This window comes from Heterodontus francisci, chromosome 13 (assembly GCF_036365525.1).
Source record: "Heterodontus francisci isolate sHetFra1 chromosome 13, sHetFra1.hap1, whole genome shotgun sequence".
Classification (NCBI taxonomy): Eukaryota; Metazoa; Chordata; class Chondrichthyes; order Heterodontiformes; family Heterodontidae; genus Heterodontus; species Heterodontus francisci.
Genome location: NC_090383.1, coordinates 101,049,244 through 101,071,472, shown reverse-complemented (window position 1 = coordinate 101,071,472; position 22,229 = coordinate 101,049,244). Strand labels below are relative to the sequence as shown.

At 41.0% G+C, this 22,229-nt stretch overlaps 1 protein-coding gene across 1 annotated transcript in view; it reads left to right on the top strand.

Annotated features, from left to right (window-relative positions):
• LOC137376727 (formin-2-like) overlaps window positions 1-17,644 on the top strand; it is a 411,942-nt gene extending 394,298 nt beyond the window's left edge. Inside the window, exons 22-23 of the mRNA XM_068045702.1 lie at window positions 8,831-8,912; window positions 16,532-17,644. Of these exons, the coding sequence (XP_067901803.1) occupies window positions 8,831-8,912; window positions 16,532-16,582 (133 nt within the window). The 3' untranslated portion in view covers window positions 16,583-17,644. The remainder of the gene's footprint in view (window positions 1-8,830; window positions 8,913-16,531) is intronic.
• Window positions 17,645-22,229: the final 4,585 nt, after the last annotated feature.

Here is a 22,229-nt window from a genome sequence, read left to right as displayed (position 1 = left end):
CCAACTCCTTTTAAGCAGTTCATTCCCAACTCCAAATAATTCAAAAGAGAAACCGGAAACAGAGAGTCTACCTTCTGACCTGTCACTCCTCTGCACACGTCTTCCCCAGTTACCTGGGTTTCTGTCTATTATTAACTTGAGTTATGTGACAACCGGGAAATGTTGTCAAACAAGTCCTTTCAGTGCCCTCTTGATGACCCTCTTGGGGGAAAAAAAACTCATCCAACATTTCTTCAGTTTGACCATGAATCCTCAAAAAAAAACCTTCAACAAAAACAGAAGCATCTTTGTGACAATATGTAGGATGGAAGATAGGAGGCTGGCCAAGAGAGCATTGGAGTGGTCAAGACTAGAGGTAACAAACGCATGGATGAGGGTTTCAGCAGCAGATGAGCTGGAATTGAGATGGAATCAGATGATTTTATGGAGGTGGAAGTAAGCAGTCTTGGTGCAGATATGTGTTCAGAAACTCATCTCTGGTCAAACACAACACCAACATTGCGAACAGTTTTGATCAGCTTAAGATGTGTGCCAGGGATGTAAACTGAAATGGGAATAGAGTTTGTGAAGGGGACCAAAGACAATGGCTCATCCAATATTGGATGTCAGACAAGTAGTGTGACATTTCAGAGACAGTAGAAATGTCCAATGAGATGGTGGTGAGAGAGCTGAGTGTGTCTTCGGTGCAGATGTGGAAACTGATGTGTTTTTGAATGATATTGCTGAGGGGTACGTAAATGAGAAATAGAAGGGGCCAAGGATAGATGCTTGAGGGAACTCCAGAGGTAAGATTGGGAAGAGAAGCCATGCAATTGACACTCTGGCTATGATTAGATAGTTAAGAATGGAACCAAGTCAGGACAGTTCCACCCAGTTGAACAACCGAGGAGAGTCATTGGAGGAGGATGGAGTCACTGCGTCGAAGGCTGCGGATAGGTTGAAAGGGTAAGAAGGGATAGTTTATCATGGTCACGATCGAAAAGAATGTCATTTGTGACTTTGACTAGGGCTGCTTCAGTGCTGTGGCTGGGTCAGAAACCTGAATGGAGGGATTCAAATGTGGAATTGTTGGAAAGATGGGCACAGATTTGGGAAGCGACAACACATTCAAGTACTTTGATGAGGAAAGAAAGGTTGGTGATGTGACAGTTGTTTGCAAGTATGGAGGAACATAATGTGACTTCTGAAAACTGATTTCAAGGACTAAATGCTTCTGGAAGAGTATTTTCCCATTAAGTGAGGAATTTTAAGGTTTAGCTGAACAAAATGTAGGAAAGTTTTTTCAGGCAAGCAAATGGTGTCAAATTAACATTTGGAGATGAATTGTGTCACTGTAAATTCTATAAGAAAAATGTTATTGTATTTACACAATCTCCTCCTTACATTTGAAAAGTATTTCTCCAAAATATTCCCAGCTTCATGCCTGTTAGCGTTGTTTCACATTTACTCTTAACCTGTATGAACTTTTCCATAATTTGTTCAATTGAGTTTTAAGGTACCTTATTTAATTGGGAAAAAAAGTCTTCCAGGGGTGTTTTGAATCATTGCTTTGAAAATCTGCCTCTAGGTGTTGCATTATATAGTACATAAACCCCATGTTGTTGGAAAGCAAATCAACCAGTTTTCTCAGATATAAACAAGAAAGCTGTAAGTTTATTAACCGTAACACTCTAATTCTGTTAAAACTACTAAAGATACGCAACACAACCGCACGAGCATGCATACGCGATAAACACACATGCAAATAGAGACAGAGGAGGAGAAAGAGTTGAAGAGGGGGAAGGTTTGAAGTAGTAGATGGAAATTCAGTTACTGGTTTTGAGTTGGATGTTAAGTCTTTGATTGAAGTGAGGTCTTGCAGTTTGCGTTGGGCCCAGTGCACACTTTTAAATATTTTTTGCTGGTCTTCAGTCTTGAGGGTTAAGTTACTTCCATGGATCCCTGGAACTTTTTGTGAGAGAGAGAGAGATGCTCAAACTGTTCTGTGTCAGGCGCGATTCAAAAAACCCCAGGTTGGCCAGCAGGTTAGTCATGTGACTAGCTCCTTGTTTAGAGCAGCCTCGCCTGTGAAGTTTGTGGATTCCTTCAAGCTTACCAGACACACTCGGGGTGGTGGGGGGAATGCTGGCTCAATGACTCTCAATGTCACTTGATCATCACAATTGATCAAATCCATCTGGCTAATTGAATCAGGGAATAGTCCCATTGTCGTCTTCATGCAACTGTCTTTTAGAATGCAAATGTGCAGCCATGCTTTTAGCCACTGTTGTGTCTTTTTAAACAAGTTATTTCAAGTCCAGTAACAGTTTAAAAATAATGTTCCATATGACAAAATCAATGTCTCATTTTGGCAGGTGTGGGTTCTGTCCGTCTTTTTTTTTCTTTTTTTCAATCCAATCATTCTTTCCCTCTATTTCTCTTTCTGTACCTGATTTGGCATTGAATTCATTATTCTTACTGACATTTCCTCTTCAGACTGCACTATTCCTTTAACAATCCTTCAATCTGATTGGTTAAGGAGATGCACAGTTGCTTTCCCTTTTCACTCAGATCCCAGATGCTCTGTAGAAGGTGCCATACTGATTTTCATCTCCCACTTTCAACAACTTGCAGTGCAAAATATCATGGAGATTAAACGGGGTTGGGCAAGTCTGACTAATGGCACTATTTATTGACTGGTTCCAGAAAATTCGGGGCCTTAAACTTTCCACATCATTTAGAAGGATGGTGGCTTGGTGTGACACTGAAACAAAATACAAGTGCCAAAGACAGCACTGTAACAAATGTCAGTGATATCATTCACTTGTTACTCCATAAGCAGTTGATATGTAAATTCTGCTGAGAATGTTGATTGTGCAGAATATTGCACTACCACAACAAAGGATGAGCATTGATAGAAGTGGAGGAAGTGCTGAAGTCCATTTTATTGAAGGTGCATTAGGCCAATTTATTTTGTACATTTGGACATGAAGGTTTCTTAAAGTGGCAGCTTGGACATTTGGCTAGATGCACCAGTCTTCAAAGCTATATTAGTAGATCCACTTTATGTTCAGGTCTGGCAAATCATTATAAGTAGGGATCCAGATTACTACATGAATGCAATTGATTACCCCTTGTACCCATGAATAGCCAGCAGTGGTGTAGAATTGTGCAACCTTTTCTTGCATAATGTTATGAAGCTCATCTTAAAACAAAACAATGAGATGCATTAGTGAGAAGTGAACTGTGAGACACAGTATGCATCTCCAAATGCTTGTCTCGAAGGAGCTAGAATCATAAAGATTTTTGAAGGGGTGACTGTGATGGCTATTGACGGTGTCAGCCAGACTGCTAATATTGGCTAGACGTCATCCTCTTGGAGATGGCATAGCTCCATCACGGTCTCTCTGCTAAACTGCAGCCTCTTGAGTCAGTACTTGTTAGCTGTGCCTGGGGTGATTCACCTAACTGACAGCACAGTGAAAGCTCAGATATTGTGCCTTTGGTGCCATCTCTGACTGCCTGTGCTTTCTTATCTTCCTCAGCCAGGTTTAGTACGCGGGTAGTGCTGAATAAATTCGCCATGCTTCGTAGACACAGAATCACACCATAGTCACATACTTCCTGAGAGTTTCCCTTTGCAATGTTACAATTATTTGGGCAAAAAGCATACATCGCAGGTTAACCAGCGGTTTGGTTGGCTCTCCCACCCCATCAAAATCAACAATCTTGCTATTTTGTTGACATTACACTCTTTATAAACCAGTCCTCCTCACGTTGCTTGAAACATGGGTCTGTGTGGTGAGCAATAAGGGAATGATCCCAAACCAGTCTTCCAGTTACCACTGGTAGAGTCTGTTGTTATGACTCTCATAGTCAGTAAACCCTGCTCTTCTGCAACTTCTGCATCGCCCCCACCCCCACCCCCACCATTCCCACCACTCACCCACTCACTAAAGACAGCATCTTTTGGAACTCTGGAGCAGATTTCTGCTAATTGAAAGTTTAACTGTTTTGGAATGCGCACAGACATTTACAAGCAAGGGTTTTTATAACTTTCAAACAGTGTCTGACCACCATCCACTTAGTTATGGGTTGCAACTCCGGTTGCATTAAATTTCTGTGAGCAGAACATGTCCGTCAAGCATCCATGTCAAGTTTCAATTATGATTGCCCAGACACCATGCTCACAATAACTAACATTGAAGAATTTAAGTGGTCATATGGAAATATGCCGATGCCAAAAGCAAAATACTGTGGCTGCTGGAAATCTGAAATAAAAACAGGAAATGCTGGAAATACTCAGCAGGTCAGGCAGCATTTGTGGAGAGAGAAACAGTTACCATTTCAGATGCGACCTTTCATCAGAACTGGGAATGGAAATGTAATCGGTTTTGAGCAGTTCAAATGGGGAGGGTGGAAAAAGGAAGGTCTGTGATAGGGCAGAAGACAGGAGAAGATAAGTGACAAGAGATGGTAAATGACAAGAGTTGGTGGTGCAGACCCAAAGTAAGTGTTAATGGGACAAGTGAAGAAATAAAAGATGTGTCCAGAGGAAATGTGAATGGAAGAATAATGAACAGTTCTGCCTCAAAATGAGAGTAAGACCAAAAGACGCAAAGAAAAAGAAACAAAATGTGGTTAGAGATTGCCATCTGAAATTGTTGAACTCAATGTTGAGTCCAGAAGGTTCTAAAGTGCACAACCAAAAGATGAGATGCTGTTCCTTGAACTTGCATTGCACTTGATTGGCATACTGCAGTTTTCCAATGATAAGAATGGTCAACGTGAGAGAAAGGTGTTGAATTAAAATGGCAGGCCACTGGAAGCTCAGGGTCATGCTTGCACACTGAGAGGAGGTGTTCTACAAAGCGGTCACCCAATCTGCGTTTGGTCTCCCTATTGTAGAAGAGACCATATTGTGAGCAGTGAATACAGTGTACTAAATTGAAACAAATAAATTGCTGTTTCATCTGGGAAATGTGTTTGGGGCCTTGGATGGTGAGGAAAGGGGAGGTAAAAGGACAGATGTTAGATCTGCTGCACGTGCATATAAAGGTGTCATGGGAAGGGGACACGGCGCTGGGGGTGATTGAGGAGTGGACCACAATGTCACAGAGAGAACGGTCCTTGCGGAATGCTAGGAGGGGAGGGGGAGATGTGTTTGGTGGTGGCATCACGCTGGAGGATGATCTGTTGAATACTGAGCCTTGTGGGGTGGATGGTGAGGACAAGGGGAAAACCTAATTTTGGCTCTGGGAGGGAGGGGAAGGGGTGAGCATAAAAGTGTGGGAAATGGGTCGGTCACAGCCAAGGCCCTGTCTACCACAGTGGGGAAGACTCAGCTGAGGCTAAAGGAAGACTTATCAGAAGCGCTGATGTGGAAGGTTGCATCTTCAGAGGAGGTGGACAAACTGGGAGAATGGATCGGAGTGCTTTTAGGAAGCTGGGTATGAGGAAATATAGTCGAGATAGCTTTAGGAGTCACTGGGGTTATAATAAATATTTGTTGATGGCCTATTCCCAGAAATAGAGACACAGAAATCGAGGAAGGGAAGAATTGGAGATGGACCATGTGAAGGTGAGAGAAAGGTGGAAATTGTTTGCAAAGTTGTTGACGTTACCCAGGTCGGGGCAAGAACAGGAAATGGCACAGAGACGGTCATCATTGTACAAGTAAAATATGCTCATGAGTCTTGTATGAACTTAAACAGCCAGTTTCCTGAGTCCCACTAACCTGACCACCTGAAAGCTCATTTAGTTCTTGAAATGTATGCTTGAATATAACTGGAAGTTGTGTCAAATGTTTAATTGTTTGCAAAAAATTATGAAATTAAAATTTATCAACAAAACAATTTTGGGACATCTTGTTACATGAAAGGTGCCATACAAGTATAGTTTGTATGGGTTTTCTTTTGAATAGAATAATAGCTGCATATAATTGGATCAGATTTATTTCTGGGCCAATGTTCACAATAGTATTGTCTCATCCTTTGTGTAACTCTAGCTGTAAGAACTATACAGCACAGAAGGAGGCCATTTGGCCCATCAGTCCTGTGCTAGCTCTTTGAAAATGCAATCCAATTATTGCCACTTCCCTGCTCATTTGATCGTTACTATTGGATGTGCTTTCACCATCCTTTCAGGTAGTGAATCCCAGATTATCATAACTCATTGCGTTAAAAAATTCTCTTGATGTCACTCCTGTTTCATTTTCTAGTTACCTTAAACCTGTGTCCTCTGGTTACTGACCCTCCTGCAAATGGAAACCGTTTCTCCTTCTGTGCTATGTTAAAATCACTCATGATTTTGACTGTCACTATTATATCTCTGCATAACTTTCTCTGCACTATGGGGAGAACAGTTCCAGCTTCTCCACGTAACTGAAGATCTTCAACCTTGTTCACAAATGAGTGTCTATTACAAATATCCAATTTGAGTTTTTAACTTAAAATACTGTGATAGATTTATCCAAATTCATATCATCCACGTACACCACAACAAGACATGTTCCACCTGGCATGTCCTTGCCTCCTATGGTCTGAAACGTATGGCCTTGGGTATGGGATTGAGTGAATTTGGTGCAGCTCAAGATTAACAACTACCCTTTTACTGAAATATTTCGCATCAAAAGTCACACAGGAGGCTCACACTGCCCTCTGTGCAACTCTAAAATTTATTGTTTTCGGTCCTCCTTCACGCCCTTTCATACCATTCTGTTCTCTCGTCACATCTTTTGGGATGTGTCTCGATGCCTGCCAAATATTGTCATTTACCACTCATCCAATCGCACTTCCTTTTGGCTTTCTGGCCCCTCCTTCTGATTGGTACTTGTCGTATATTGGGCTGCATCCCTGTCGTTTCAGGAAACAAATGTTTATAAACATTTGACAGTTACCAATGGCCTTTACCAGGAGTGTACTTCAGCTCACTTCAATCACCAGTGGAAGGAGGTGAAGCTGAAAGAAAAATCTGATGGTAGCCCAGTTTCATCGTTACAGCTAAAGGGCAATAGTGATAGTGACAATGATTTAAATTGTGTAACAAAATTTTCTCTCGAGATTCAACCACCCCACTCCCCCATATAAATGCTAAATGCAGTTCGGCTTTACACAGAAATTAATTTGCAACTTCTTTCTTTTGTTAAAACTTTATAGTTTTTTTAAATCTTCAGCTAAATGATCCAATATTTACATGAAAGAAACACTTTGCTGTTCGTAGCCTGAAGGTGCAATTTGTAAAATGTGCACAGTTGATAAGTTTTTTAAAACCATACTGAAACATTCCTTTTGCATTAACTTCAACTCTGAAGAAAGAGTTCAATATTACTAAAAATCCATCACAGTTGAAGTTTTTTTAGTTTTGTCCAAGAACACAGTGAATTGATTTGTTTCTGTAAGTGTTGCCAAATCTTTGACATTTAACATTTCAAATGGATAAAATCATTTTTGTACGTGATGTGTATTCAAATACATCAAAGCACTTCATGTGCCAATCAATATCTTTCCACAATGGTATGCACAGTAAATCAGTCAACAGTGATGTTAGTAGTACAAATTGTATTGAAAGTCGAGCAGTTTCTTTGATTCTATTCAAAAGCCAATAAAACCATTTTTCTAAATATCTTAATACTTTACGTCATTATTATTTGCAAGAAACTATAGTGAGCAAGTTAATGAAACTTTGGAGTCTCAGAATTGTATGTTAAATTGTTTCCTAAATTCTCTTGTTTAGTCATTTTATCCTTAATTTTATACAGATCTGCCTCACCCACCTACTTTTTAAGTTCTTATTTGAACCAGGTTTTTTAATGGCTCTATCTGCTGTCTAATATACAGCTGATTATTTCCAAATCGCCAACAGTGTGAGGTGGTGCATTTTGGGAGGACTAACAAGGCAAGGGAATATACAATGGATGGTAGGACCCTAGGAAGTACAGAGGGTCAGAGGGACCTTGGTGTACTTGTCCATAGATCACTGAAGGCAGCAGTACAGGTAGATAAGGAAGGCTTATGAAATACTTGCCGTTATTAGCCGAGGCATAGAATATAAGAGCAGGGAGGTTACGATGGAGCTGTATAAAACGCTGGTTAGGCCACAGCTGGAGTACTGTGTACAGTTCTGGGCACCCCACTATAGGAAGGATGTGATTGCATAAGAGAGGGTGCAGAGGAGATTCACCAGGATGTTGCCTGGGCTGGAGCATTTCAGCTATGAAGAGAGACTGAAAATGCTAGGGTTGTTTTCCTTCGAGCAGAGAAGGCTGAGGGGGGGACATGATTGAGGTATACAAAATTATGATGGGCATTGATAGATAGGAAGAGACATTTTCCCTTAGCAGAGGGGTCAATAACCAGGGGGCATGGATTTAAGGTAAGGGGCAGGAGGTTTAGAAGGGATTTCAGGAAAAAAAATTCACCCAGAGGGTGGTTAGAATCTGGAATGCACTGCCTGAAGAGTTGGTGGAGGCAGGAGCCCTCACAACATTTAAGAAGTATTTAAATGAGCACTTGAAATGCCATAGCATACAAGTCTACGGGCCAGGTGCCGGAAAATGGGATTAGAATAGTTAGGTGCTTGATGGCCGGCACGGACATGATGGGCTGAAGGGTCTCTTTCTGTGCTGTATAACTCTGACTAAACACTGCCCAGTCACGGTCATTTTTTCCTTTGACAGCCATTTCTGCTTGAAGTCTTTGTGTGTATCTTATTACCCAGATTTTATTGCCAAAAGTCAGCATTGGCATGATCAATTTGTGGCTGAAAAGTTTGCCCACTTGTTTGCTTCTGCCAGTCCAACACGAACTTCACATCTGTAGAATAACTTTTTTTTTCTCATTTTTCTTTCTAGGATCAAAGAGGCAGAAGCACATATACATAGTCAAAAGAAAGAAAGGTCTTACTCTGTCAAGGAAAAAGTCAAAACTGGGATGGTGAGTTGACACAATTTCTTTCAGGAAAGATGATGAACTCCAAGTCTCCTAGAATAATTGGATTTGCAGTGTACTTGACTCCTGCTATGACTGTTTTCTCTGATGCATGTGCTCAGGGCTCAAACAGAAGAACTTGATGTTGGGTTTTGACTCGTTAAAAGAAATATTGGGAAACCATTTGCAAACCCAAAACAAAATTATGTAATTTTGTTGCAGTGTCAGCCATGGCTCAGTTGGTAGCATGCTCACTAATGAGTCAGCAGGTTGTGGGTTCCAGTCCCACTCCAGAGTCTTGAGCACAAACAAAAGGTTGACTCTCCAGTGCAGTATTGAGGGAGTGCTGCACTTTTGGAAGTGCTGACCTTTGGATGAGTTATTAGACTGAGGCCCTGTCTACACTCTCAGGAGAACGTAAAAGATCTCCGGATGCTATTTTGAGGAAGAGCAGGGAAATTCTCCCTGGTGTCCAAGACAATAGCTGTCCTTTATTCAACATTAGTAAGAAACTGATTATCTGGATTACAACAGTGACCACACTTCAAAAATGCTTCATTGGCTGTAAAGCGCTTTGGAATGCCCTGAGGTCGTAAAAGGCGCTATTTAAATGCAAGCCTGCCTTTTCTGTGCTTTGGAGGCATTGGCCAGAAATTTACACGCAACATAGGAGTGGGCTAGAGGCGGGGTGGGGGTGACGTAAAATTGAGTGGGAGGCCTGTGGGGGGGGGGGGGGGGGGGGGTGCCATTCCTGTCACCTTTCTGTCCCCGCTGCAATTATAGTAGTGGCGGGGGTAGTGACAAATGGCCCGCCCACCCCAGGCCAATTAAGCCCTTTAAGTGGCCAATTAATTGCCATTTAAGGGCCTCCTCCCGCCACCGCTGGTATATTGCCAGCGGCAGACAGGCTGACAGTCTAGTAGCTCAGAAGGCCTCCCAGTAAAACCTGGTGGCCATCTGGCGGGCTGTGGGGGAGTCCTCCTGATCGGGCACCTTGTACCTGATGGAGGTCCCCATGGCACAAGCCTTGCCCACTGGAGCACCTCCAACCCCAACCCCCCCAGCCCCACTTCAGAGACAAGCGATTGTCCCCAGCAAGGCCCCACACACTTAACCTGCATTCCGGGACCTGGAACATGTTTCCGGTCCTGGCTCGGTGCAGTCCCAGCAGTGGCCACTGTTCCCAGTAGCTCTGCTGGGACTGAAGAGCTGCCAGCCAGCTGGTTGACCGGCAGTTCTTGTCGGCAAGACTTCCTGTCTCAGGAGGTCCGAAATCCCACCGAGGTCTGTTAAGGGCCTGGGCCACATATGATTATGGTGTGGCTTCCAGACCCGGCAGAAGCAGGCTCACCACTGATATTTTTTTTGCTGGTGGGTGGGGCCTCAGGCCTGACATAAAATTCCAGCCATAGAGTCATAATAGCACAGAAGGAGGCCATTCAGCCCACAGGTCCATGCCGGCTCTCTGAAGAGCAATCCAATCAGTCCCATTCCCCAGCCGTATCCTCGTAGCCCTGCAAGTTAATTTCCCTCAAATGCCCATGAAATTTCCTTTTGAAATCATTTATTGTCTCCGCTTCCATCACCCTCATAGGCAGTATGTTCCAGGTCATTACCACTCGCTGCATAAAACTGCTCTTCCTTACATCCTTCCTTATATCTTTTCTTGCCCAAAACCTTAAATCTGTGTGTCCCTAGTCCTAGTGCCACTAGCCATGGGGAACAGCTTTTCTTTGTCTGCCCTACCCAAATCTGTCGTAATCTTGTACACCTCTATCAGATCGCCCCTCAATCTCCTTAGCTCCAAGTAAAACAACCCCAGCTTCTCCAATCGAACCTTGTAGCTAAAATGCGTCATCCCTGAAACCATTCTGGTAAATCTTCTCTGCATCTTCTCAAGGACACTCACATTCTTCCTGGAATGTGGAAATTATCAATGTAATATTTATATTCCATCAGAACAATACTATGATTTAAAAAATGCAACTGAAACTTCAATGGTATTTTGATATTGGGAGACAACATTTTGTAAATCTATTCATGAAATTAGTGAGTGAGGACCACGTCACCTTGCCAACTACACTTCAGTCTCTAGCAGGAAGGAAAGGTCACTTGTGTACTTTCCAAGGAAAGTAGACTTCTTTCCTATTCAGTTTGCATGTGCAGATACTGGAAGCATAAAAGAGGTAGATAAATGAAACATTGGGGCCTAAAATTCATTAGTGGGCTCAATTCCGACCAACGTGGACAAGACATGGGGCTAGAGAAGCCCGAGAAGAAAATTTGTCCTCTAGCTTCGTCAGGATAAATTAGGTGAGTGGCGGGCGCCAATCAGGCAACCCGACTCAGCACGGTAAAAATGCCATCCACTGTTGAGGCCCAGAAGTAAGTCTGGGGGAGTTGTTTGGGAGGGAGAAGAGAGCTGGCTGATAGCAGCTTGCAGTTGCTTTGAGGAGCACTGCTCCTTCTGACTCCACAAGATGTTGGAAGTTTTGCGGCCTCTTTTTGGCGTGGCCTCCAACGGTCATTAAGGACACTGTTTAGGCTACTCTGAAATACCAGTGGAAGCTTCAACTCGAGAAAATACATTTAAGATTTATGGTCTGAAATGAGTGTAGGCGCCTTACTTCAATAGTGAAATGAGGCTACTGCACTCATTTCAGGCAACCGCCTGAACATATATAATCATCTTGGAAATCTTCACCCCCTCCCCATAAAAACCCTTCTTGAATGGCGAGGATGTCCCAGCTCAATTTCCTCAGACACAAGACCTTGACAATTCTGTTAAGACGCATTTGCCAAGTCGGACATTGTCGGCCAGAAGTAGGGGTAATGCTGTGGTGTGTTTCAGGAAGTGAAAAATTGACCCAGATTTTCCTGGGGACCTGTACTATTTTAATGATGCATCAACGCTACAGACACTCTTGAATGAAAAAGGAGGAAATGATGGAGTAAGTGACTTTGTCGTGAAAATATGGAGTGCCATAATTAATGAGACTTTTGCACTGCGTTATCATTGTTTTCGCCAGAAACAGTATGTAATTAGCATGGCTCCAACTCCAATTGAAATCAATGGCGATCAGCATTTTCCTGCATTTAGGCCATTTTTCCACTTAAAGATAATGGTGCTGGAGGCCTGGTAACAGCATGATACTTTATAGCACATTTGTTGCATCAGACTTTTAAATGAAGTGGAGAATAATTTTGAGCTCTTAAAGAATTTATTTCCTTTCAAAGTACAAATGCCAACGATCTATGAGAAAGAAAAACACTTGAGCAAAACTCTTGAGCAAAACTCCTGAAGCTCGAGCAGCAAGGTTGTGTTGTTCCAGCTAAAAATAAACATGCAGGAGGTTTGGTTTCACCAACTGGTGCACTTCTACCCATTCTTTGAGTTCAAATTAAAATTAGCTTCAGGGCAACATTATTTGCTAACTTGTTTTCTTTTAAGTTGAGATTTCAATAGACCATGCACTTCAAATGCAATGCACAATTACTCAATAAAAATAAAACCAAATAAATGAAATGCAGCAAAAGTATGCCTCAAGATTCCAACTTCTGGATTTTTCTGTAGTTGGAAAAAGTGGAAAGTTTAATGACAAATTACAGTCTAAAGTAGCGCTTTTTAAAATAAAAACGGAATCTGCTGATCAATTCATTGAAGCTCTAGTATAAACCTATAGATTGCGGTCCTGCTTCCAATATAATTCTGCACGTGATTTTTTTTTTAATCCATCCGAAAATGGATATTATCAGTTTTCTTCCGTAAAACTAAATCCCTTGCTTGACCATTGGCTGCACAGCTTCTGATTTGCCCCTTATGCGGGATAACTTTTTTTGACTTTTGGATGATAGTGTAAAAATGGCTGTCTGTTATACATCTCTCCCAATTTTTATTTCCATTCAGTAGAGATGAAAATTGAGTGTGTTCCCCTCTCTTTACTGTTCCTCAAATTTCTTGACTTTCTCTCTCACTTTTCTCTCTCTTTCTCACTTTTCTCTCTCTTTCTCACTTTTCTCTCTCTCTTCTCACCTTTCTCTCCTTTTCTCACCTTTCTCTCCTTTTCTCACCTTTCTCTCCTTTTCTCACCTTTCTCTCTCTCTTCTCACCTTTCTCTCTCTCTTCTCACCTTTCTCTCCCTTCTTTTCTCACCTTTCTCTAATTCATCAATGCTACCATGGACAGTGATCCTTTGGTCTTGTGCACTTGTTCTTTGTACATTCCATATATTCAGCTTTCCAATCCTCACCAATTTGCAATCGAGACTCATCTTAGTCATCTTCACATATTTCTTGAGGTCCTAAAACTGTAGAATGCCTTGCTTCTCGTTTTAAAAATAATAGGGTGGGGAGAGGAGAAAAGAGAGTCAAATTACCACCTGCCATTAAATAAACACTAGGGCCTCAGCACTTTTAACCCCAGATGAAAGCTTTATTTTGTTGGATTTTCCTAAAGGATTGTTTTTGAATTTTACTTGACTATTTCTCATGCTCAACATCAATCACTGTATAATTCTATGCCTTTGCACATTCAGTGTCAAGTATTGTAGTGAACCCAGGGTCATAAAAAATTCTTGGGTACTGTTTTTAGCTTACTGAATGCCACATGTCAAATACCCACCTAGATTTAAAAATATAGTAGAATATGAATCACAGAATATTGGAAAAGTCACCAGCAGTAGCCATAAACACAGCAATTTATGGTACTTTACAGAACGCATCCACTTTCCCCAAATACTTTAAGTAGCGAAGAGAGAGGACTCTTCATTTAAATCTCAATATCACTGACCCTGCAATAGGATCTGTTAAGAATAACGTTACATGAGGTTCTTATCTATTTCTTTATGGACTTGCTGCCTTTCTCTTGATTTCCTCTGCGGAGGTGGGAAAGATGTTTTAAAGATCTGTTTTGCTTAAGTTCAACTCTTTCATTTATTCCCAAGACAAAAGGAATCCAATATGTATCTTTTAACAGTGAAATAATCATGACAAATATACATATAATTAAAGAAACACTGAATTCCTGTGGCTGACCCCTGGAAGATCAGTAGTGTCCAGTACGTATTCGAGATGAGACGTTTTTTTTTTAAAAACTACTATTCTAATATCCCTTATGTTCCTTCGTGTCAAATTTTATTTGATGATGCTCCTGTGAAGCACCTTGGAATGTTTTACTACGATAAAGTCATGATATAAATGCACATTGTTGTCATTTTGCTGCCAACACAATTTGAAGCAAGCATCTTAAACAAAATTGCAGTTCAATTTAGCATATTGTTATGAAAGTGCTTCGTCTTTTGTTAAAAATATTTTTTGAGGAATTCATAGTCAAACTGAAGAAATGTTGGACCAGTTTTTTTTTCAAGAGGACATTGAATGGACTCGTTTGGCAACAATGTTACTGGTTGTCACATGACTCAAGTTTAAAAATAGAACAGAAACCCTAATGTTACGACCAGGTAAGGAAGGGGTCTCAGGCTCCCCTTTCGCCCCTTCTCTGGTTTGTCTGCAACAGGGTTTATCTTTTAAACACAATGATTTGACTTACTACCTCAATGAGCACTTGCTCCTGTTCCTCTAATATAATTGCAAATGAACCAATCAGACAGGTTTTCTTGAGTTTAAACAAGAAAGATGTAAGTTTATTAACCTTATCACTCTAAACCGGTTACAATTACTAAAATACATGACGAATCCAGGCTCACATTCACACGAGAGGCACAAATACACACAAATAGATTATAGAGGAAACAACAGAGTTGGAAGGCTAAAGTAAAGTCCATAATAAATGGAATTTAAATACTGAGTCTGTCTTTAGTTGAAGTTAAAGTCTTGAAGTCCTCGCTGGGCCATGTGTGCAATTCGGGCTTGCTTCTCTGGTTCCGGAAGGCAGGAGAGGGGCTTTATCCATGTCCCTGGTTGTTGACTGAGTCTTGAGGCTTAGTAGCTGCCACCAAGACTTCCCTGGGACTTTTCTGGAGAGAGCGAGGTGCTTTCTTGCTGGGTCTCAGCTACACCCTGACTTCTGAGCCATCACACTCAAATCTCCAGTGTGGCCCAAGCAGTCATGTGATGTGACCACCTCTTTGTGTTTGAAACAGAAGTTTCTGGGAGGGTTTTTTTTTTTTGAAATTCAAAGTTTTCCTCTCAAGCGCGTCAAGCATACTGGGTAGGGGGGTTTGGCTCTTTCGAAGTCAATGGGTGTCGATGGCATTTGACGATCAACATTGACAAAATCATTCTAGGTAATTTAATCAGAGAACACCCCCATTGTTCTGGCTATAATATGTAATCACCTCTGTGTCCAAGCTGATTCTTTAGTTTTTCACATGCAAAGTCATGGCCATCTTGACTGCCGGTAGTTCTGTTTTCTTGTAAAAATTATTTGTAACAATGTCCAGTAAAAAGTCTCAGGCAAAGTTCCATATGGTGAAATTAATATTTCCAGTTGACGTGGGGTTTCGGTTACACCTAGTAACCAGGGAAGATGTGTGCAGAGAAGTGATGGTCACATCCCTTGATAGGACAAGCCTGGGAGCAGCAGCCCACACCTGAGACGGCAGCAAACACGCAAGCTTTTGGTTGTAGTGTCAGTGTTTACCTTCTAGAATGAGATAAAGTTAGCTCCTACTGATGAAGGAGTGTCACGGAGGAAGAGACTAGATTCTTGCTGAATGTTTAAAGAGTCAAGCCTGCTGAAGTGTCATGGAAGAAAAGCCTGCTAAATTAATTCTGAACACAGCTTGTAAAGAACTGTTCTAAAAGATCCCAGTGGCCCATCTAGATGTACTTGGAGGCTAGACTGTATGCCAGTTTTGGAATACAACATATCTCATCTGTTTTTTCCTCCAGAATGAGCAAGTATTCAGCCCAAGTGTTTTTTTGCCTGTAACAGTACTCTAAACAAAAATCTCTTATTTTTTCCGGTTAACGTGTGTGTACGTGTGTGGTAAAAAGGGAACATTAAAATTTCAATCTGTGTGTTTATGCTTTACTTCATTGCTGGTTAAGACTTGTTTTATGATAAACTGATAATTTTGTTGTTTATTAATGAAACCCGGATAGTGTGTTTTATTCTGGGAAAAATAGAGTATATGATTGACCGTGTTGGTAAGTGGGAAAATTTAAATATATGTTGGGACCTGTGGAGAAGTGGGACTGGAATAAACAGTGCACTCCTCCTGCCTCGGTCGTAACAATATTGACACCTTTGTGACTTTCAACCAACAGCTCTTTTCTATGAGGCTCCTTCTTCAGTTGTGTCGGCATCACAGACTAACATCTGTATTTTGCCAACAGGGGCAGGGCGAAGAGGCAGGTCCCCAAGTCTACCTCAGCCGAAATGATAATTGAACCTGTGCGGTTGGCATTATTATGAACCACATGCTAACCAACTAGCTAACTGCCCCCCTGTTGCTATTCTACATTCAGGCAGAAGGTCTTCTGTAATTAACAGATTTTAAAGTGGCTCCCAGTTCCTTGTGAAAATAGATTGAAATATACAGTTTTTCTTATTCTCTTCTAATAAGTATTAATTCGCAATTCAGCTTGGTTGAACTTATGCATTTGTATATTTGTTATTGTATGACAAATTAAAATTTTAATCACTTATTTTTATTTTACAGAAAGCAAAAGTGACTATGAAAGACAAACGTGTTAATGAATCTTATCCTTAGGACTTGCAGAGTACATGCAAACCACACTTTCCATCAACTTTTACATTTCTACCCATGTAACGGCACATTATCGCACTCTTCCGTACCCATTACATAGAGGAGATGTTAATGCTCACTACTTGGTTATGTTCAGTCATATGATTGTACTACTCTTTATATCTGCTTTATAAGGGCATTGCATTCATTCACTGCATGCTCATTAGACAAGCAACATCTTCTGGAAAGTATTTTGTAGCAAACTTCAGACCTGAAGGGATACTGGATTTTTTGGGTCTTTAGGTCAGTAGCAATTGAACTGATGATTTGTTGAAGGCAACACAATCAGTGATTGGAGGTGTTTAATCCTTCCACTGGCACTGTGTATTTTACATTAAAAAATATATATATATTCCAGGACAGAATTAATGATTTGGACAGATTATAGATTTTTTTTGTCCAATGGATAAATACTAACAGCGCATGAGAAATAAACAGTTATTTTCTTAAATATTACTTTCTAACCCCTATCACTTGCTGTACTTTGACAAGGTATGAGCATGGGCAAACTTCATCTTGAAGGGATCAATCAGCCCTGTTAAAAGTTGAGTATTTTTGATTTGGTTAGGAAGAGCTAGTAATGCTGTGAAGGAGATCAGTTTGCCTGCAGAGGACATTTACCAGTATTAAAGGGGAGCTTAGTCTGCTGGGGGATGGTTGTGGCACTGAAATGCATTGCTGTTCAGCTTTTACTAGGATTACGTTCTAAAGCTATTATAATAAACACTTTTCTGTACACCTCATAGTTTTTTGTGTTTTAAATGTAAATTTGGTGTCTTACTGCTGTTCATAAGACAACAAAATATTAAATTATTTAAATGTAGGTATATAACAGCATGTCGATTTTAGATTCTATTGTGTCCGGATAAACTTATATTTGTATAATGCTGTAAGTTGACAATAGTCTGTTAAAATCGCCAAGTGCAATACTGTATTTAGTATTTCTATTTGGAGTTTCTTTTCAAGGTCTGTTAATTTATATGAGATGTACTGTAGGTTTTTTTCTGAAATAAAATTTGACTAATACTCAAGTGTTTTTTGTGGTATATTTAACTACATTGTGGGGAGTTTTAAGGTTGTGCCCAATTGTAATATTCTTCAATACAAGAGTAAAGCTTCAGTAGGTTTTTTTGTGGTCTGCAAGACCCATTACTTGAATCACAGCCTTTATCTCCTTTCCAGCATCTGCTTTTCTGCAATAAGACAACCTAAAATTGGAAATGGAGGTTCACCAAACCTGCCTTTTATATCTCCCAGATGCCAAGCAAGGGATTGGCAATAAGCTGGGAGCACTTAGTCCATCCCAATCTGTTGACCACAAGAGGGGCACTAGCAAGCAGCCAAAACTGCATAAGTAAAAGTGTGCACACTGAAAAGAAAAAGCTGCAGGTTGAGGGCAAAATTATCTGTGATCAGCTAAGTGCAGCCTAATATATTCACTTGTTTGTGGTTGAATTAGATTTTTTCATATTACATACAATTAACCATGTTAATGTACAGTGAAATGGTTTAGAAATTAATCAAGTGCACAGTATGAAAAATGACTGAATTATAAATGGTCTAATTTATCAATGTTACCTGTAACTGACACAAATCTGACACAGGGATTGCTAATGTCATATTGGTACACAAAAATCTGGATACAAAATGTTAAAAGGAGGAAAAAAGACATCTATTTTGGGACCAAGAGATATTAGCACATTTGAAGTCTATGCGTTTATGTATGGGTCAGCAATGATTTTCTCGTGATATATGCCAACAATAAAATTCAAGTATATTTTACTTTTTGTTCTGTGTTCTCATTTCATTTGGTTTGTAGAACCACCTTAGTCTCAATTTTTTTTAAAAATTCCAATTTACCATTTTGAATTTTAGGTGTAATTGGGTGTTTGAACTCTACTCCCCCTTCAGCACTTTGTCTTTGCCTCTAAAGATATAGAACACACCCACCCATTAAAGAATAAAAGCAAAATACTGCGGATGCTGGAAATCTGAAACAAAAACAAGAAATGCTGGATTCACTCAGCAGGTCTGGCAGCATCTGTGGAAAGAGAAGCAGAGTTAACGTTTCGGGTCAGTGACCCTTCTTCGGAACTGACAAATATTAGAAAAGTCACAGATTATAAACAAGTGAGGTGGGGGTTGGGCAAGAGATAACAAAGGAGAAGGTGCAGATTGGACCAGGCCACATAGCTGACCAAAAGGTCACGGAGCAAAGGCAAACAATATGTTAATGGTGTGTTGAAAGACAAAGCATTAGTACAGATTAGGTGTGAATATACTGAATATTGAACATCAGCAAGTGCAAACCTGAAGAAAAACAACCTGAAAAAAACAGTGGGTAAGCAAACTGAACAAACTAAGATGAAATGAAATAAACCCATTAAAGAAACCTGTTCTAGTTTTCACCCATTTACAAAAATTTCGCCTGCAAATGCAACAGAGCCAAAAGCATTCTTTCCGGTCAAAAAAAAAGATGATTCAACAGCAGCCCAGGGAGATTCACCCAAAGGCTGGGCATATTGGGTGGGAGTTAAAGAAAACTGAATTTTTGGTAATAGCTACTCTGTCACTATTTAATAAAGATTGCAAAACCTTTGTAAAGATGTAAAACATTATGGGCTGGATTTTATTTGCACGACGTGCCTTGAACTTGGCGGCCTTCAGACATAGAAGGGTCACCAGACAGCCCCCATGATATTATGTGATATTTAAATAGAGAAGGCGGAGCGGCCGCCCCCAGTGATGTAGAGGGGGCGGCTGCTGTGTCCCCCCCCCCCCCCCCCACAACAGCGTCCAACACCACCGCAATTTTTAAAGGGCTTTAAGCCCTTAGAATTACTTTCAATTTTTAAAGGAACATTATTCATAAATTTTTATTAACTTTTAATAAAAACCGTGGAGGCCCTTCCCAACCCCCAATGGTCATTTCAATGCCTAAAATAACCAACACTTGCCTTTTCCTTTACACAAACTCCTCCACCCCCACTCCCACCTTCTAACATTTAGCCTCTAACCATTTCCCACCATTCACACAACGAATTAAATTTGTTACCCGCTCTCCCGCCCTGAAAATTTTATTCCTGCCCCCACCAGGTTCTTGCCTCAGGGATTCCGAAAGTGTGCAAAGGCTGCATGGTGGCCATAAAATCGGCGTGGGATGGCTGCCGCCTGCAGTTAAGTACATTTGCATATAATTTATTTACATATTTAGATGAAGGGCCCGCTGCCATGCAACAGGGGGGGGATGCACCAAGGTCCCCCTGCCGCCAGTAATATGCGGTGGGCCCTTCTTGATGTCGCGGGTCGAGGCAGGCCTTTCCCCACAGAAGTTTACTGGCTCCCGCGCCACGATCCGCAGCGTCGGGGCTGGTAAAATTCACCCCAATTTGTTTTCCTGAACTTATTGCTTGTGGAGATTGGGTAGGCTTTAGAAAAACAGCTGATAATTAGAGTTGCATTTAATGTATAAGCCACAACATTGTTGAATAGAATAGAGACAGTATATAATTTGTCGCTCTGGTATCGTTAACAGCCAGTGAATTGATTTTTCCCTCCCCCCCCCACCCCCGTTGTCTTCTGTCTACTGTTTGCTTTAGCACTGGAACTCACATCAGTAGATTTGAAATGTATTCCAAATTCAATTTCCTTTCAGTCCAGGATTAAAAACTATATATGTAAACATTTTTCATCGATTATTGTGACAATGGGTGATCCACAAACACCAATTCAATCTCTTGTATATCTTCATTATGTTAGTTCCATATTGAGATATAAAAGTATTTAAGGAAAAATAAGCAATAGTTTTGTCCAATGCGACTGTGCGTGCAGTTATTAATGGCTAACGTGCCCTGGAAAGACAAAAGGCTGGAATTTAATGTTGAAATGGTGGCCCCGCCCACTAGCTGAAAAGTCGAGCGTGAGCCCGCCTCTGGTGGGACTGGAAGCCAGGCTGCTAATCTGCTTGGCTCAGGTGCCTAATTGGCCTTGGTCAGGACATCTGCCCCTCTGAGGCAAGAAATCCTGTCTGCAAGAGCTGCCGGCCAATAGGAGGACTGGCAGCTCTTCAGTCCCAGCAGTGGCCACTTCCAGGACTGCACGCAGTGAGTGGAACAATGATGAGCACTGCCCTCAGAACAGGCAAGTGGGGTCGGGGCTCGCCGGGGACAATCGGCTAGGCCCTGGTGAGTGGGCCAGAGAGAAGGGCGAGGGGTAGTTTTAGTGGGGGCAGCCCGTACTGCTGGGGGACCTTCCATGGGCATGGCACCCTTCCCCACCATGCCTGGTCTCCTAACTTGCTCCTTGGCTGGGTGGCATTAAATTCTGGCCAAAGACTTTTGAGTTTAAAAACAAAAAGCTGACTAAGCATTGAAATAAAATTTGAATTTAATTCATGAGGTTGAGATATTTTTCAATACAGAAATATTCCATAACTTTCAAGGATTCATAAAGTGTAGCAGAAAATGTGCTGCTTCTTAGATTCTTCTGGTTTTTGTATTATTTTGAAACTCTTGGGCACTTGTAAGGAAATAAAACTTAATGTAAATTAAGTACTTTGAAATGGTCATGAATATTACATCTGTGCATATGCCAGCCATTCTACAAAATTCCACAAAATGTCATTTTTGTTTGGTGTTTGAAAGAGGAATTTTGGCCCAGGTATTGATCATCAAAAAAGACTAATTTCTTGGGGGATGCAGGCCTGGGGCCCCAGGCTGAGGGCTAGTATTGCATTTCCTGCCCCTTTAAATGTCCGGTTCAGTGCTTTGGTGAATGAAGGTTCAACTTTGAAATTTTGAGCAGAGCCCCAGCCCTGGTATATCTGGGTTGCAGATCCTACATTTCTCCTGGCAGACTGGCATCTGGAGTGTGGCACTGTTTTCAGCATCCTAGTATTTTCCTTATACAATATGGTATTAAAAATTTATTTGATAAATGTGAAAATTTTGTGAGAAAAAGGGACTGCAACTTGTTTTCAAATTATTTGGGAAAAATTTAGAAAGAAACTCAAATCACTTTACACCTTAAGGAGATATTGGCCTGGATTATTCTGTAAAAATAATGCTGACACTGTCTGCATTCGTTATTGAATAGTAAATTGGACAGCAACTGCACATGCACAGTTAAACACAGAATTCAAGACATTGCTGTCTGAGTCACCATGCTGCTCCATAAGCTTTGCTACATCATCTCACCCAGAGATTCATCAATTGCATATCTGGAACAGCATGCATTTGCGGTACTTACTTAACTCGCCAGACAAAGTTAAGACTTGTCCATTCTAGTGTAAGTGGGTTCAATGGGATGATAAATCTTAATTACTGTCAAATAACCTCTCTGGCTTAGAAGTTTGGAGTTCAATTCCTTCGGATTTTTAATTGTTGGAATTTTTTTTTGCTTTTTTCTGACTTTCAATCCTATCTTTGTACCTCTCTCTCTACCTGATCTGGCATGGAATTAAATGTTCTAACTGATTCTTCCTGGTTCAGACACTGTACTGCTCATTAAAGATTTTTCAATCTGCTTGGTTAAGGAAGTACAGTTGCTTGCCCTGTTCACACATGTCTATAAATTCCTGTAAAAAGCCTGTAGGTAAATGTACATGCAATGG